General features: G+C 40.9%; 1 protein-coding gene across 1 annotated transcript in view; it reads left to right on the top strand.

The window, feature by feature from the left end:
* The window catches only part of HCN2 (hyperpolarization activated cyclic nucleotide gated potassium channel 2), a 69,238-nt gene extending 56,294 nt beyond the window's left edge, over window positions 1–12,944 (top strand). Inside the window, exons 6-8 of the mRNA XM_018560576.1 lie at window positions 5,721–5,961; window positions 9,220–9,384; window positions 11,176–12,944. Of these exons, the coding sequence (XP_018416078.1) occupies window positions 5,721–5,961; window positions 9,220–9,384; window positions 11,176–12,074 (1,305 nt within the window). The 3' untranslated portion in view covers window positions 12,075–12,944. The remainder of the gene's footprint in view (window positions 1–5,720; window positions 5,962–9,219; window positions 9,385–11,175) is intronic.
* The last annotated feature ends 4,003 nt before the right edge of the window (window positions 12,945–16,947 follow it).

Raw genomic sequence — 16,947 nt, 5'->3', positions numbered from 1 at the left:
CACTGTCAACTTTTGTTTTGTTGTGTTAAGTTTCAGTTTAGTAATTAAATATTTTATGCTTTTTAACCCCTTCATGACTGAGCTTGTTTTTGGTTTCTGTTCGTAAATGACTGACACACTTTTGACATTTTTGCTGTGTGATTCTTCCACGTCAGTAATATACTTTCTTACAAAGTGCACCCACACATATTATATATTGTTTTTTAGAGGACAGATAGGGCTATATATTTATATCACATATGTGTGTCTAACGCCTCACTTAGGACAAATACAAATTAAAAAAAGAGGAAAAAACGTAAAAAAAAACTTTTTTTCCCAGTTTTGATTTGTAGTATTTTTTTTTAACAAAACCAGCACAGCTAAAAAAAAATGCAATACATACATTCATTTATTTGTCCCTTATTTTTAATTTTTTTACACTTTTCACTATTTTTTTTAATTTATTTACACTTTTCACTTTTTTTATACTGACAAATTTTATTTATTTAATTATATCAGGCAGTCATTGTGAATTAATCTCACTATTACTGCTTGATAAATTAATACATTTTTTTTTATTATCAGGCTGCTTCAAACTTCAGAACAGCCGATAATAAGTTAGTGACACTGATCCTGCAGCAGTTCAGGATTCAGCTGTCAGTGAATGTTTCAGAAAACTTAAACATTCTACTTTCAAGAATAGATACATTATGTGTCTAATACATAACATTTTGTATCTATTCTTGAAAGTCAAAAGATAAAAAAAAAAAAAGCCAGTATAGCTTGAGAGAGATATCTCTCGATCTATACGAGCTGTCAGAATGCCGGCAAAAGCCGACATGTGTGTCTGCTTTGCTGTGACTCTCAGACACCCGATATTAAGGTATCGGGTGTCTGAAAAAGGTTAACCCTTTCAGTAATGGATCTCTAGATAGTTAGACATCTATTACTGAAAGGTAACCGCTGATTCTCAGCGGTTAGCAGCCTTCTAGTGCAGCAAATAACTCGTCACGTACAGTGTACGTGACGAGTCATTTGGTCCCTTTGTGGCTGGACGTACAGTGTACGTCTCCCGTCACGAAGGGGTTAATGTACATTATAATGGGAAAAGTGTAAATAAAATGCATAGCAGTGGTGGTGGACCTGAGGGGGTAGCAAATTGCTGTTTTGCACAGGGTACCATGCCTCGTAAGTTCCTGTGTGTGGTAGCAAGGTGGGAAGCAGGTATGTTAGCACTGTCATGTTAATGTCATCTAGTTTAAGATCCAGCTAGGTAATAGGAATGTGGAATGAGTTCTTAGACAGTTATTGAGTTTGTGCTACTATCTGTCTTGATAGGAATTTTTATCATATGCCAGGTTCTTTTATCACTCAACTGCTCAGTCTGCTTTTGTTAAATCTTACATTGCTTCATTTTAGTTGTGGCTTATAACACAGGTGGTAACAGTTATGTGTTTTTATATGCACTGTACTTTTAAACGGGGTCCAATTTAGTTGTCTTGAATAGGTCTAAGAGGACAACACATCCATTAATGCAATGTGACCAGCATGTTATAGCACATTTATACATTCCTTTAAAATACTTTGGTATTATCGCTTTTAAATCTCACAACAAATCTACTATATAGAGTGTGTAATTTACACTCGCATTCCTAACCGTCCCACCAGACGTTGGTGCAGCTTCTGGGAGCCTGTATATTGGCTTTCCTCTCCAAGAGGTGATCGCCCCATAATAGGACTAGGGGGGATTTCCCAATACCCTGGGAGATGGAAAAATTGTCTGCATGCCCTGGGTGTGCTCTGACATTTCTCTTAGTTTGGGAGAATAGGGGGAAGTGTATTTACACACTGCACTACATAGTCTGTAGCCAGCAAAAGTTATTATGGCTTCTTTCGAGAACTAGCTGTCTCTTAATATTAACAAAGGTAAAAGTGTGGTGAAGTTGTGTATAAACATATTGCTAAGAGCTATTCTGACTGGTATTTGTACAGACAGCATAACAGTTACTTCATGCAATATACTGAACTCAGTAAAGCAGAACTTTTTAGATTAGATATTTTAGTTGAAATCAGTTAGGATTGAACTGAGGGATCAGTGAAAGTAACTGTTAATAAGAACCATTTGCACAGTTCACAAATTTGACCCAGCACATTTCGGACCAATATCTGATACTGTGCAGTCTTCATGTACCAGTTGTTAAGTAGGTTGAATAACCTCTAAATATAAATGGTTGTAAATCATGACCAGCACTCGGCACTGCAGCTGAACATTTGAAGTAAGAAGCAATGGGGGTAACTTAGTCCATGTGCATCGAAAACTTTTTTTCCTTTTTTTTAGAATATAGTGGGAAAGAGCTGTCAGGTTTTTACTATAATCCCGGACTCAACCAAAGCGATTTACCCACATATCCTGTCCTGCCGACAATATTTGTACAAGCAAGAAGTGAGGGTACTCTCCCACAGCAACAACAACAGAAAGTGATGCTTTAGCATAGTAGGTGATTACTAGAACCCCTGTTAGTTTTGTCCTTGTAGATTTTGAATCACTTCCTGTCTTTGAAACCATTGTCAGGAGGACCAGAAATGAGGGTAAATCTCTGGATAGCAGTAAAAACCTGACAGAAATTCTTATCCTTCTCCACTTTATCCAAAACTAGAACAGGATTTTTGTAACTTGTAAAGTCAGTTTCTTGGAGTACATCACAGGACACAGGGAGTTAATTTTGGAAACAATGGGTCTTCTTTAGGGAATGAAAGCCAATCACCAAAGCAGAAATTCAACCCTTATTGGAACTCAAGGCTAAATGTTGATTCAGGCCAGACTGGAGGAAAGATAAGATATGTCCCAAGGATAACTTTTCTGGGATGGAACTTTCTTGCTTCACACCTAGTGTGTTACCAGAGTAAGTTTTTCAGGTAATTTGTACAGCTTGTTGAACCTGGATGCCAGGATGTCCATGTCCAGCATCTCCCACCTGCGACAAAGGGCTTTAAACACCTCTAGCTGAAGAGACCTTTCTCCGATGTCCAGACATTACCGACTGAGGAAGTCAGCCTGCCAATTCTTCATGTCTGGCAGACATCTTGAGCTACAGGATGTTGCTTGGGAGTTGAGATTCCTTCAATGACCAGGTTCCTTGAACTGAGAGGGTTTTCCAGAAACCCCCTTTCCCCGGGCTGGCAACCGAATAGTTGGGCAACTCCTGGTCCTTGAAATCTGATTGCGGGATTGAGAAGATAGGATTTTTTCCCGGAGAAAGGAAGACCCTGGCAGGGTTATGTCCAAGACTAGGCCCAGGTACTCCAAGCAGTGACGAGATTCCAGCATCGACTTCCAACCTCAGAGTTTCAGGACCAATCTGAAGGTCTACAGGGTTTGTATTGTCTGATGAATGTTGGATGATAATGTTCACGCTGACTGCTGTCTGAGGAGAAGGCCATCCAAGTATCCCACAGTGGGGATCCCTTGAGACTGAAGCAGAGCCAAAATATAGGCCAGCACCGTGGTGAAAACCCGTGGTGCAGTGGACAGGCTGAATGGAAGGTGCAACAAATTGTTATTGTTGAGTGTCCCCAGCACAACTCCAGTAGTGCTGGTGAGGAGGATAAATAAGGATGTGCACCAAGGCAAATCGCCTGAGTGAAGGGAGGTAATGACCAGGTAGGTTCCATACAAAACTTTTGGGCCTCCAGTAACCTGTTAACAATCTTCAGATCAATATTGGGTGAGGATTCACCAAAATAGCATTCCCCAGCAAAAGGCATCCAGTCCCTTCTTTCACAGAAGCTCTGCCGACCAGCATTTAAGTAAATGGATCTGTTGCAAGTGAACAGACAGGAGATTTGTCAGGGGGTATCTACAAGGTTATCAATAGTGCAGGACCACAGGGGAAATGTTCTAGTTGTTTTAAAATTGCAGGTTCCGTCAAGATTGACCCAGTGTCCCTAGCAACGGATTTATACCATACAGATAAGGTTTGACACACGGCCATGGTGGCAACAACATGTTGCATAGCCGTGCATGCAAGGCCAAATATAGCTTTAAAAAGGGCTTATACCTTCTTGTCCACATAGTCCTGGAATAGTCCTAGATGAACATCTAGAGAGACCTTTAAGGTCTTGTTCAAGCAAGAGATGTCTGGGCCTATGATAGAAACAGCCCATTTTTGTTTACGAAAACCCTCTTCGATAGGGTATTACCATGCAAACCATTTGGGAGGAGTAAGCAATTTTTCATGGTGATCCTAGTTACCATACACCAGAGGAAAGGTTTTAGCAAGTTTGATCTTTTAAAAAACAAAAACAGCCCCAGACTAGTGATCTTTGGCATGCCAACATAGTTGTCTATAACTGTAGACAAGTACAAAATGCATCCCCAAGGACAGAAATAGTGTCTTTGAGCTTAGGAGAGATGTTAGTAGTCCACAGAACTGGGAACAGCTCCTTCATCTTCCCTAGGGAGTGCAAAGGCAGTCAGAGGGGGGTTCTTAGGGAGAAGGTGAGGAAGGTCAGACATTTTCCCCATATAGTCTTTACTGAAGCCAACCCCTCTCTAGATACCAAAGTGGAGGAGGGCACCCTTGAGGGTGGATAGCAATGGGGGAAAAAGAGGAGAGCATAGAAAGTGTCACCTTCCCCAGAACCATTGTCAGGCTGTGTAGCCACAGAAGCCACTGCCTATATATCTCCCACGTCTATGATGCTAACAGTAAGCCACAAAGGTACTCACAAACTGGAGGTTAGAGGGTGTACTGTGTCCAGACACTTGCAGGCAGAATGGTGCCCCAGTGCATAAGGTGCAGAGTTTTTCTCCCTGTGTTATGATTCACAGCATGTGGGCATAGAAAGCATAGACATAGGTATAGGCATAGACACGGCCCCTAACCCACCAGGGAGATCGAAAAATGTCACCAATTTTAAAGAGTCGGCTATCAGAACTGTCTAATGCTGCGAGACAGAGTTGTAGCAGTGCCTCATATTAGCCCCACGGGGACTGGAGCAAAAAACACTGGGCACCTGTGACCTTTGGCTTACTTTATCATACATGCAGGCTCACCCAGAGGGGTGCAGTTACCATTTCGAGGCACATGCTAGCAAAATCCCATCCAATCGTTTGCTGGATGCACCCCCCCAAAGGAGGCCTTCAGGGACAGGGCTCCAGTAGCAGGTGGACAATGGCCCTGAACCTGTATAGCACCCTGCAGCAACGCTATACACTGCACTTGGTGTCAAGGCCACTGACCCACGCAGGATCTAGTGCCCTGAGCACATTACAGGCCAGCCCCACATCTTTTTCACTGGAGTTCATGTATAGTCTGCCAAGGCTCAGCAGAGAAGAAAACCAAGTCAAATAGCTGAGAAGTGCTGGTGAGAGTCTTGAAGCAGAAACAAATTCATAAAAAGATGTGCATCTCTCAGTGCAGAGAGAAGATTTCCTTCACCAACGAGAACACTAGCAAGAAAACTAGGCCGGATCGGAGTGGGAGGGGCTATACAGGGCTGTCCTTGCAGCTTTGATTTGCCAGTGTCCAATGACCTGAAAGTAGCTGTATAACCCATTAGTTCCAGAATTAACTTCCTATTTCCTGTAATGTATGATTAAGAAAAAGGTTTTTGATGTAACCTACAGTTTAAACCACTTTGCCCCTTCCACAGATTGTGTTTAGTTTACTTATACACATTTATCTCAATACAAAGGGTGTATTTCACTTTTCTCTGTGTTACACCCATGTTGTGTTTAGGAAATAGTGAACTTCAACTGCCGCAAGCTGGTAGCATCAATGCCACTCTTTGCCAATGCTGATCCCTGCTTCGTTACGGCAATGCTGACCAAACTAAAATTTGAGGTGTTCCAGCCCACGGATTACATCATTCGGGAGGGAACCATCGGCAAGAAGATGTACTTCATCCAGCATGGTGTTGTCAGCGTACTTACCAAGGGCAACAAGGAGGTGAAGCTCTCGGATGGCTCCTACTTTGGAGGTGAGTTCATATTTTTGATTGCACACAAGTAACGTGTGGAAAGGGAAAGGTTTGGTGCCGTCTTAAATGTTTAAGTATATGTAGTAAAACTCCCATGACAGCACTAGTAAAGGAATTCTGATTTGTTTTGTGTATCACCTAAAACTACTGCCTTTTGGCTTAAAAGATCACTAAATAGAAATGACGTCATCTTCATAAGTCGGTTTATGTAGGAGTATTATATGAAGGGGATAAATATGTATTAGTCTTAGGAGATTATGAGAACAGAAGATATTGAAAATTAAGGTGGTATAGTGGTAAGCAGTGTTTTGAAATGCACAAGTGGCCCCTTGTATAGGTATCCCATAGCTGTACGCTGTCGTTTAGCCTTTTGCTGAAGATGACGGCATAAAATAATACATTTACATATACTTGTTGTTTTCACGCCTATGGAAACTATAATATTCAGTGTTCTGAATTGTATTAGTAGCTATTTCAATGTCTCCATAACGTTTTCATTTTAGGTTTAGTGTACCTTAAGGCTTTTATCATACTACACTGAAATTCATTTACTAAGCTTGGCAGTGAGCAAACCGCTTACAAATGTAATCGCTTAAATCCTGCTTTACAAGTGCAAGCTTATATATATATATATATATATATATGAATAACACAACATGGTTATAGTTAATGCTCCATCACTACATAGTAATTTCACCCAAACCTCTTTGTGAGAAATGTAACTCCAGCCAAACGTTTTCTTTCAGTTTGCTGTCTGTGTACCTGTAGGGGGGATCTAACCTATTTGTCTTGTAGACAACTGTCACTGGGAGGAAAAGTGAATGGGATACAAATATTACAGTTAAGGGAACAAGAGGGGATATCTCCCAGTTAGGACAATTGTTATGGTGACAACTGTGAAGGTTGGATTTTCATTTACTTTCTGTTGTGCCTTTGGGGACTGGAAGTTCAAGGAAATTTTGATGTGAATACAGATGGCATACACATATGACAGCAGTATTTACTCTTCCCCACTCTAACCAAAACTTTGGCTGGAAGTTATACTTTATATCTGAGATTGTGCCTTTACACTCTGCTACCTACTAGCTTCTCAGAACTCTTAGGAATGTCAAGAGATTTCCCTTTGGGATATTCCAACTCCACCATAATATACTGTACTCCATTATGTTTAGTGCAATACTTAGTAATATGGTCACCCACTCCTACTGCATTCTGAATGGTAACATATGAATAAATCAGCATAACTGTGCTTTGAGATAGAGGGCAGGCCTAGGATCCCAGCAAGTTTCCAACCCCCCAAAAAAACACTTTGACTGGACTTAAAATTTCCCCAAGCCTTTGAATACCAAGGACAAATATTCCATGCAATCCAGGGGTTCCGAAAAGCTCATCACTGTTTTAGGTTTTCTAAGCAATTCACTTTGATCATTGCAGAAGTCATTTAAGTGGCAAACCCCTTTTCCTGTAGTTTATCTTTCCCTTATTCTGCATCTTGTCTCTGGCACGGTCTGGGTATAGTCCCACAAGGCTCAGAGGAGTTCAATTGATCCGGAGAAGTGCAAAAAAAGAGAGCCACAGTGGTGATAATATAGCTAAAGCAAGTTTGTGGAAAATAAAAAAGAAAGTGGTTTGCTTCTCTCAGCAGAGAGAACACTTCCATCAGCCAAAGACACTAGCAACAAACCTGAGTCTTGCTGGGAGTATTATATTGGGACTGTCCTGAAGGTGGTAGCCCCATATACAGTAATCCATGGTCTAGACTTTGGACCTGTGTCCTGTACTATACGATTAAGAAATATAGCTTATCATACATAATTAAAAGCTATAAGTGAAAGCAAGGGTTTGAAAAAAGGATGCCAATACTAAATTGAACTTGATCATATTCATGTTTATGGTATGTCTGATCAAAGAAAATGTGGAAATGATAGTTACTGAAGCAAATGCTTATACATTTACAATCTATAGAAATACTGTAAGGACCCAGCTAGAATGTTCCGCCACTGTGGAAAGGCCGCATGTTTTGAGTACTGTGCATTCTACAGTTCATGTTAGCCGTCCCTTGGGGAGGCAATGTTTGATGCGGTTTGAGGCAGCCAAGAGTGCAGCCTAACCCTTTTGCTGCTAGGCCCTGTATTCCACTTTTGACCTCAGCTGGCCAGACCATTTTTCACCTTTTTGTTCAATTTTCAACTGCAGCTTTCAGAGTTTGTAAAAGACACCCCAAACCATACACTTTCTAAAAGCACAGGACCGGTAAAATAAAAAAATTGTACTTATAGTTTTGTAGATCCTGTGACAGTTGTGCAAATGTTTGTGGGGATGGCTTTATTTCTTTTTTTTAACTATTATTTCATTTTTTTTTTCTACATTACTGTCAGGAGCTATGGGGAAATATCGGGGGAGTCTAAACAGACCCCCAATATTTCCCTTTTGAAAATAGACAACGGTTAGAGGATACATAGTCCTCAATCTCTTTTTCTGCAGCCCCAGCACTCAATGAACAGGAAGTACAAAGGCTTCCTGTACATTCACAAACTGAGGTAATAGTAAGTGATTACTATGTACCCAGTCATGAATGAACAGGAAGTGATGTATAGCACTTCCTGTTCATGCATAACTTGGGGTATTGTAAATAACTGTGATAAGTGATTTCTAACATCTGAGTGATCAGTACTGATGACTCCGGTGTTTGTTCAGTGAGGGGAAAGATCAGCAAATATTTGACTTTATGTTCTTTTGTGTGTATGTAGATCAATGAAGTTGTAATCACATGGGGATCTTGAAAGTTCACCCTTAAAAGCTAGTACATCTTTTCTTTGTAGACATAATGTAGATAGATATCTAGATATGGTGTTGGTTAATTCTCTGGAACGTGGCCTTCTGTGGATTTGGGCATTTTTAAATTCATTTTAACATTATAACCTTTTGTAGAGTCTGAGCACCACTTTTTACATTTGATCATTTGGATCCCCCACCTGAACTGCTTTGGCTATACCTTCTGTTCATACTGCATGGTACCAACCAGGAACTTTGATAAAAATAGTTCTGTCTGTGTGACTGCTCCTCGTGCCCATTCAATCCAATCATAGTAATTTGAACTGCAGAGTCCAGAGTCAATGCCCTGAAGGTGCACTACTTTCACCAGATTGTTATGAAGACTATAGAATACACCTTGTAGTCTTTTTGTGTATGTGGACTAAATGCATATTAATTTACCAGGCACTTATAATAACTTCTTAATAATTTTTTCATTAACAGAGATCTGCCTGCTGACACGGGGGCGACGGACTGCCAGTGTCCGCGCCGACACATACTGCCGTCTCTACTCACTCTCTGTGGATAATTTCAATGAGGTGTTGGAGGAATACCCAATGATGCGGCGTGCATTTGAGACGGTTGCCATAGACAGACTGGATAGAATAGGTAAGAAGCATATTAACAACAGACTAATTATTAAAGAGACACTGTCGCTACACCTTGCCTAATTAGGGTCAGGGAAGCCTCACATGATCTGCATTGATCTGGCTGCCACCTGCAGATCGTGTGGCTTTCCTAGCCACTGCCATAACCTTGGCTGATGTTAGAACCAGAGAGGGGGAGCAGGTTTGTGTCTCTGTCTGGAATGCAGAGCTGACACTTCTCCCAACACTCCTAGAGATGAAAAAGAAACAGAAGGTTTGTTTTTAGCTTAAAGGGGGTGCAAAAGTGCAAACAAATGCAGCATGACGTACACTTTTGTGAGTACATTACTTTTAGATGTTCATCTTTCATCTTAGTCATTGTGTAGGGACAATGTCTCTTTAAGGCCATATGCATATTTGTCTTTATATGACTAACCAATAGATTTCGTATATGGTTTTATGCTTTCATCTTGTAATGGCTAAAAGTGTTAGAGATATGTAAGGCAGCTAGAACCCTTTGGTGGTGGTGTGAAGTTTAGTGGATCACATGTAGTCCTATTGTGGTGGCGTTTGAATTTGCTGTCTTGAAGGGACTTTCCTTTGCTTGCATTTTCTGATGTTCCTATCCTGACCAAAATGAAAATTTTAAAGTGTATTTCCACTTTTGCAGTTAAATTTGAGAAAACACCACTATGTGTTTGTGTTCCCATTCACACATAATACCCCAAAATAATTTTTTAAAATATATATTCTTACCCTTTACCTGTTTCTTTGGTGAAGGCCTTTGTGCAGATTCCAGGCTACTCTTTTCAGTTTGAAAGTGAAACTAGAGGGCAAATGTTATTTTTTTTTTTTTATTATGCTATGCGATTGGGAACATGTAACAAAAAAAAATTCGGTGTTCTCCCAATTTGGCTGCAAAAGTGTAAACATTGTTTAAATTCACACATATGCAGAAAAGTGCCAGCAAAGAGGGTGTCAACTTTCAATAAGGGGTTATTTGTAATGTCCTAGCATTGCTATTGTATATTTTTGATAACAGGAAGGGAAACAGGATTTTTTTTTTCAAAATGTTTAGTCTTTTTTTCTTCATGTAGTAAATACCACACAAAGAAAACTGTTTGTCTCAAATCTCTTGGAACACTCCCCTCATCCAGGTGGCAGCCAGATCAGTTTGGGGCATATTATTCAAACAGACCTGTTTGGTGTCCTCTAGAACGAGATGATCCGTGTCTTCTCTATCATTAGTCACCATTTTCTTTGGGAAACTTTTTGATGTAAAAACCTCTTTAGTTCAATGAAGGCTCCTAATTAAAGTATGCATATAACAGATTTATATTGTAATTGTGACCTCTCTCTTTAATTGTTTGTACCTCCTTGTCCACCGGGACCGAGACTCCTGGCTGCTGGGGTCCATAGTTTCTATTTGGCATCAATTGGTTTTAAGCGGTTTTTCAAATAGTTGTGTATGTTATTTAAGGGATGTTGGTATCGGGTTTCAAAGAATTAAGGACATAACTTTTTCTCTAATTGTCAAACTATCTCAGCACTGAAAACCTAAAAAATGGCCTGGGCAGGTACAGGGTGCAACATGCCGTTACTGAGGTGGTTAACACATTTATACTTATTGTTAAAATTGGAAAGGTAATAATTGCCTCTACACATACAGTGTGTGTGTACACACACACACACACACTTCTAGAACTAACTATAGTCTATAGTCTAAATAGCATTGTAATTGGTATAGGGGCACCCTTGTTGGAAGGGTCAACTGAAGTACATAAAGTTAAAATAAATGTGTTCTAACCCACAGGGAAGAAGAATTCCATCCTCATGCACAAGGTTCAACATGACTTGAACTCAGGTGTCTTCAACAACCAGGAGAATGAAATAATACAAGAGATTGTCAAGTATGATCGGGAGATGGTGCAGCAAGCTGAGCTCCATCAACACCAACTAAGCGGTGGGATGTATGCCACATGCAATCCTCCCTCTCCTCAACCCCAGGTCCCATCTGCCATAGCAACTTTGCAGCAAGCTGTGGCCATGAGCTTTTGTCCCCCAATGGCCAGCCCACTAGTGGGTTCCCCGCGTATAATGAGGCGACTCCAATATGCCCAAGGAGGGCCTGGAGCTTTTTCTATATCCCCAGCTCTTTTCCAGCCATCCCTGCAGCTCTTGCAGCATCATCCACCCCCCCAGCAGGTTCCACGTAGGCCATCCACTGCTGTGCCCAGTCCCCCCAACCAATCACCACGAGTGTCTCAGAACTTTGCCTACCCAGCCAGGCCTCGGGCAGGCTCACAACTTTCTCTTACCCAATCTGGGGGTTCTGGTTCCCCACAACGTCTGTCTGTCCACAAGAGCACTCATTCTCTGCACTCTGGCACACTCACGCGTGAGTCTCGACCCCTTTCAGCCTCACAGCCCTCACTGCCTCAGGGGGCGTCACAGCTCCGCAGTCCACCAGCTCCTCCTGCTACAACTGGCAGCTTAACCTCTCCGGTGGCCAAAGGAGGTTTGGGACCACAGGCTGGTCCAAGAGTACCTGCCCCTGCAAGACTTGCGCTCTCCCATCAGTTGTCCTCTTCTGGTACAGTTGGTGGTGTCTCGGACTCTGCAGTAGGGACATCGTTAGGAGGCAGGAAAGATTCTGTGGTTAGTGCCCCAGATTCTGACCCTGTTAGGGGACGGCTGTCTGCAAACTTGTGACTGATGGGTGTACACGTTCCCTCACTCAAATGGGTAGGTAATGGATGGTGCACAGTTGTTATTAAGATAGAAAATATAATGTGCCCTCCTAGCCATCTCTGTGCCACTTTATTAATAACTCTACTTGTTTAAAGATTAGTAGCCATACCTTTCCTCTGGAGTGGGGGTATTAATATGTGGAAGTTACAAGAGAACTAGCAGTTAGATCAGTAAATGCCACTTCAGAAAGCAATCCGCCACATAACTCCTCCAGTGTTTACAAAAGTAGGAAAATGCAGCACTGTTCAATGTCACAGATCTACCTAGAGCTCTGCATTGAAATGAAGAAGAGTGCAAATCTTCTGAGGGTCTAAGGCAGCTGGTCTGCTGTCAGAAGGAAAGAGACTGCTGGTATTTACTACTGAGTTTTTTTTTAGTTATTTAAATTATATATATATATATACACACATATCAAAAACTCTTTCGCTGGTAGATCCTCACTCTGAATTCGCAAATTGAAAAAGCTACAACGAATATTACTTATGCCCAAAGCAAGCCAATTTCGTTATGCAAACTGCAGGCAGTTTGACCTAGCTATTGGTCCTTTCCAGGACTTTAACTACCCAGTGACAGTGTCACCTATGGATGTCATGATAAGCACCTATATTTATATAACCATGCATACATTTATTTTAGTTTGTAATCATGTTTTATTTAGGAGGAGGTAAATTTTTTTGTGTTATGTCACCATTTGTGCCCCCATTTCCTTTCAGTGAGCAAATCACCAACTGAATATAGGGATTCAAATTAGGCACTGCAAGTCCCAGTGACACACTACATACTATTAATTGTATTGACAGCAGTAACACTGCATGTGGCTGTTGTAAAAAATAAGTGTATCCTTACAGCAATAATGCAGCCACCTTCAAGAGTTGAATGCCAATGATTAACTGTACAAAGGGTTAAACAGTACAATAAATGTGGCTGCAACCTTCGACACTTACAAAAAAAACAATTAGTCAAACTGCAAGAGACAGTTAGATAAACAGCCATAAAAGGCACTGCTAGCCAGTAATACCAAGCATGTAATGGAATTGCAGCTGCTTCTAATCACTCCTGGTTAAACTGTGGTGCCAAGTAGCCTTCCTGCTCCCCAGGGCACTCCAGTGACCATGGATTTGCCCAATCTCTCACACCAAAGGACCTCTGTGTGTTTTATTTATAAATCATGTATATTTTTTCTTCTGGTATTTCACTGCTGTTGTCCATTCCATGGATTGTATTTTAGAAAGCCATATTGTGTATATCACAGCTGTATATTGAGATATATATATATATATATATACATGTATATACACAAGCCTGTATAATCTGTACACTATATACATCCTGTATAGCAGGATTGGGGTTGAGTGTCTATCCAGTGTAGATGTAGATTCTTAAAAGCCACAAGTCAGGAATTTTCACTTACAGCGATGGAGGAATGCTGCGGCCAAGCACATTTTGGGTTTATTCACCCCTGCTGATTTATCTGTGGTGTGGCCTTAAGTAAGTGAATACATTCAATGACTGGAAATTGAATTGTTTCTTCTAAACAATATACCTGGCCTTACTGTTCCAGTTAGAATTCAGAATGGACAAGGCAGTGTTGTTTATGGTCACAAAAAGCTATGATCTCTTAACAACCCTTGTATTTTCGTTTGTTCTTCATGGAGCTGCACCATTGGTAAACCTTGCACTGGGAACAAGCCCATAGGCACTGGAGTGCTTCTTTGATACAAAATGCCTAGAAAGGGGCAGTCCCATTCAGATTCATTTCTCGTAAAGTAATTAAGCTTTATAGGCAATAAGTACTCCCTGTTGTCCTCTGGACTGTGGCTTTAATAGTGATGGAACACAGCCGTTACCATTGTGGCAATTTGTGTCAACGTTGGAAAACAAAAAGTACTACAACATTCCATTTTGCCTCTAAATTATGCATTATTTTCAAAAGCATGTCATTCTTGTGACAAAAACCAGAGGAGGGTAATATGCTGTGGGTTTTAAATGGGACTGCCCCTTCAGGATCATAAATATGATGCCGTTTTACTAATCCATTCACGGGGAGAATCCCAGACCTAAGAAGTTGCCCCTCTGCTCCATCTGTGGCTGGCAGTGTCACTGATGAATGTATTTTGGAGACAAGGGGGGCCTGAGACAAGAGTGCAGGGTCTTGTGTCTCTGCAGAAGCTGCACTTTACTAAGCAAATGATTCCAGCTTCTCTGTGTGTGCAATAAACAGATACTTCTGAACTGTGTGTTGTTTTGACTGGTTAACTAGGTGACTATCTGTAGGGGGATATGGACATCTTTATACCTCACACCACATCGCTAATGTACTGATGGCCAGACCAAAGTTACTCAGAGGACATGCTTGAGAATAATGACCTCTGCGGGATGAGATGCATGGATTACAAAGCTCTGCACATCACGAGGAAGACTAGCCAGCATACCGCGTCCTATGTCAATTAAATGAGGCTCAAATAACAAACAGATAAAACTGTAAACATGTTGAAAGCCTCTTACTATCCTTGCAGGTCATTTGTTAAAGATACCTTTTATGTGGCAAAATGAAAAACGTTCCATTTCTGCTTTGTGCATAAGCAGCTGAGCCACTTGTGCACAGTCTGGGGTTTGGATGTAAGCAGCTAGCACAGGCTCCCTCATGCCATTACTATTAATAGTGACAACACTACACCCTATGAGGGAGCCACTGCCCATCACTGGAAATGAGCGGTGTAGAAATCACTCCTTAGCCCCAAATCATATATAGTATTTGAGGTTGAATAAAGACATTAGTCCATCAAGTCCAACCTATTAGGATTATTATATCTGAGCATTTTGTCATGCGTTTCTCATCTCAAAGCTTGACAACGCTCAGCATGAAGAATCTAATTGTTTTTACTGGTGCACATTCATACCTGAGCGTTGTTGCTTGCAGCTTGAAAAATAATGTGCTTTATTTTAGGCAGAATTTAGTGTTTTTGGCCCCAAAGCGTTTAACGGGAAATGAAAATGCACCTAACATCTGCTGCCTCCTTAGTAACTAGAAAACAAAATGTGCAAGTCTGACAACCACTTTAAAATTGCCTTAAAATGCTCATGCTTAAGGTGCCCATACACTGCACGATTCTCGTATGAGAATTGCGGGAAATCCCGCGATCGTACAGTGTATGGAAGGCGTGTGACCGTTTCTACTGTTAGGTCTCACGTCTTCCGTCGAACCAGCATGCTAGAGAGTCAGATTTGTGATTCACAAACCACATGGCCCACTATCTTTAGGAGGATGACTCCAATCCAGGTAAGCAATAAAGGGTGTTGTTACCTGTATAGGTCACCAAATACAAGGAGTGAAATGTAATTTTAGTTTTGAACAATTTTAGAATGTGGTATGTTTGTCTCCCATCTTTAATAACCTCAACACTATATTTTCTTCTTTTATTTAATGTCTTTTTTCTTTAAAAATATTTTTTTTTAAATTATAATTTTTTTAACCACTTCAAGCGGGTGGCCGTATTTATACGGCTGGCCCCTTGAAGCGGTTATACCAAGAATACAGCTGCTGCTGCCGCCATTGTAAACAGCTGGCGATTGCTGTTAAGATACAAACGATCCGGCATTTATACAGCCGCTAGATCGTTTGTACCGAGTGGTGGAGTGTGGCTACACCAGACGGGCCCGGGACCAGCAGGTCTCCCTGCATTGATCAGATAGAGATCAGCAAGCTTCTAGCCGCTCATCTCACCTCCAATCACTGGACCCGGAAGTGCTGTGTATTACATGATTTCCGGTGTCACTGTGCACATTCTCTGGCCAGAAAAAGAAGCTGGTGAAGCCGATCTGTGCTTACTCAGCTTCTTTGGGGTGCCTAGGTAACAGTAGGGGTCTGAAAGACCCCTGATGTCTCCATAAAGAGGACCTGTCACATCCAATTTGCTATTACATTAGTGGGCTTGTTAGCCTCCTATCTGATAGCAATAAAGTTAAGTGTAATAAACTTAAAGTGGCAAACTTTCTTTTTTTTTAAAAAGCAATATTTCTAGGGCCATCAATCACTGATAACACTAAACAGATGAGCAGAAAAAGCTTTTAAAGCGTCGCCTATGGGAAATATTTGGGTATTGTAGTTTTTTTGCAGTTTCACGGACATACACAATTTTAAGGCTTGATATGTTTGGTGTCCAATTATCCAATGTGACCCCTTCCTTCATATTTTACCATAAAATTGGGTATTATATTCTGTTTCTGTGCAATATATTTAATTTCAGTGTATTTTATCCTAAAAATACTAGTTTGATAAACATTTGCGCAAATACTGTGTGACATAAAAACTAGCATTTTGTTTTATTCTACAGGGCCTCTGCTTTCAGATACTGTGTAATTGTTGGGGGTGTTATGCTGTTTTCGAGCCATAAATTTAGATTTTATCATGTGTGTGCAAATAGTGAGAAATTATGCCAGATAGCAAGTGGTTAAACTAGGGATTAGCCCATCACTGGTTGTTCACAAACTGACCGATCATGACGGGATAATCTCGTCATCGGTCGGGAAGGAGTTAATATGCCAAGTGTTATTAATTAAGGGGGGGAAAAAGTCCAAACTTAAAAATGTTATTTAAAAAAAGTTTTATTTTTACATTGGCTTATCAAACTAAAAAAAACGAAAACAATGATGGTTCCTGAATAAAGGGGAATCTGATAAATACGGACGTAGCTTCCACAGGAAGGATAGACGGAAATGCATTGCTGAGAAAAGATGGACAGTAACATCCACTCAGAATAACAGTGCAATATTACAGCAAGGACTGTGCATCCAGCAGTGTGATTAGCTGAAGAAATATGTAGAGTCCATGACA

Source organism: Nanorana parkeri, unplaced genomic scaffold, assembly GCF_000935625.1.
Source record: "Nanorana parkeri isolate BGI_ZX_2015 unplaced genomic scaffold, ASM93562v1 scaffold466, whole genome shotgun sequence".
NCBI classification, from domain to species: domain Eukaryota; kingdom Metazoa; phylum Chordata; class Amphibia; order Anura; family Dicroglossidae; genus Nanorana; species Nanorana parkeri.
This window is presented reverse-complemented; position numbering and strand designations above follow the sequence as displayed.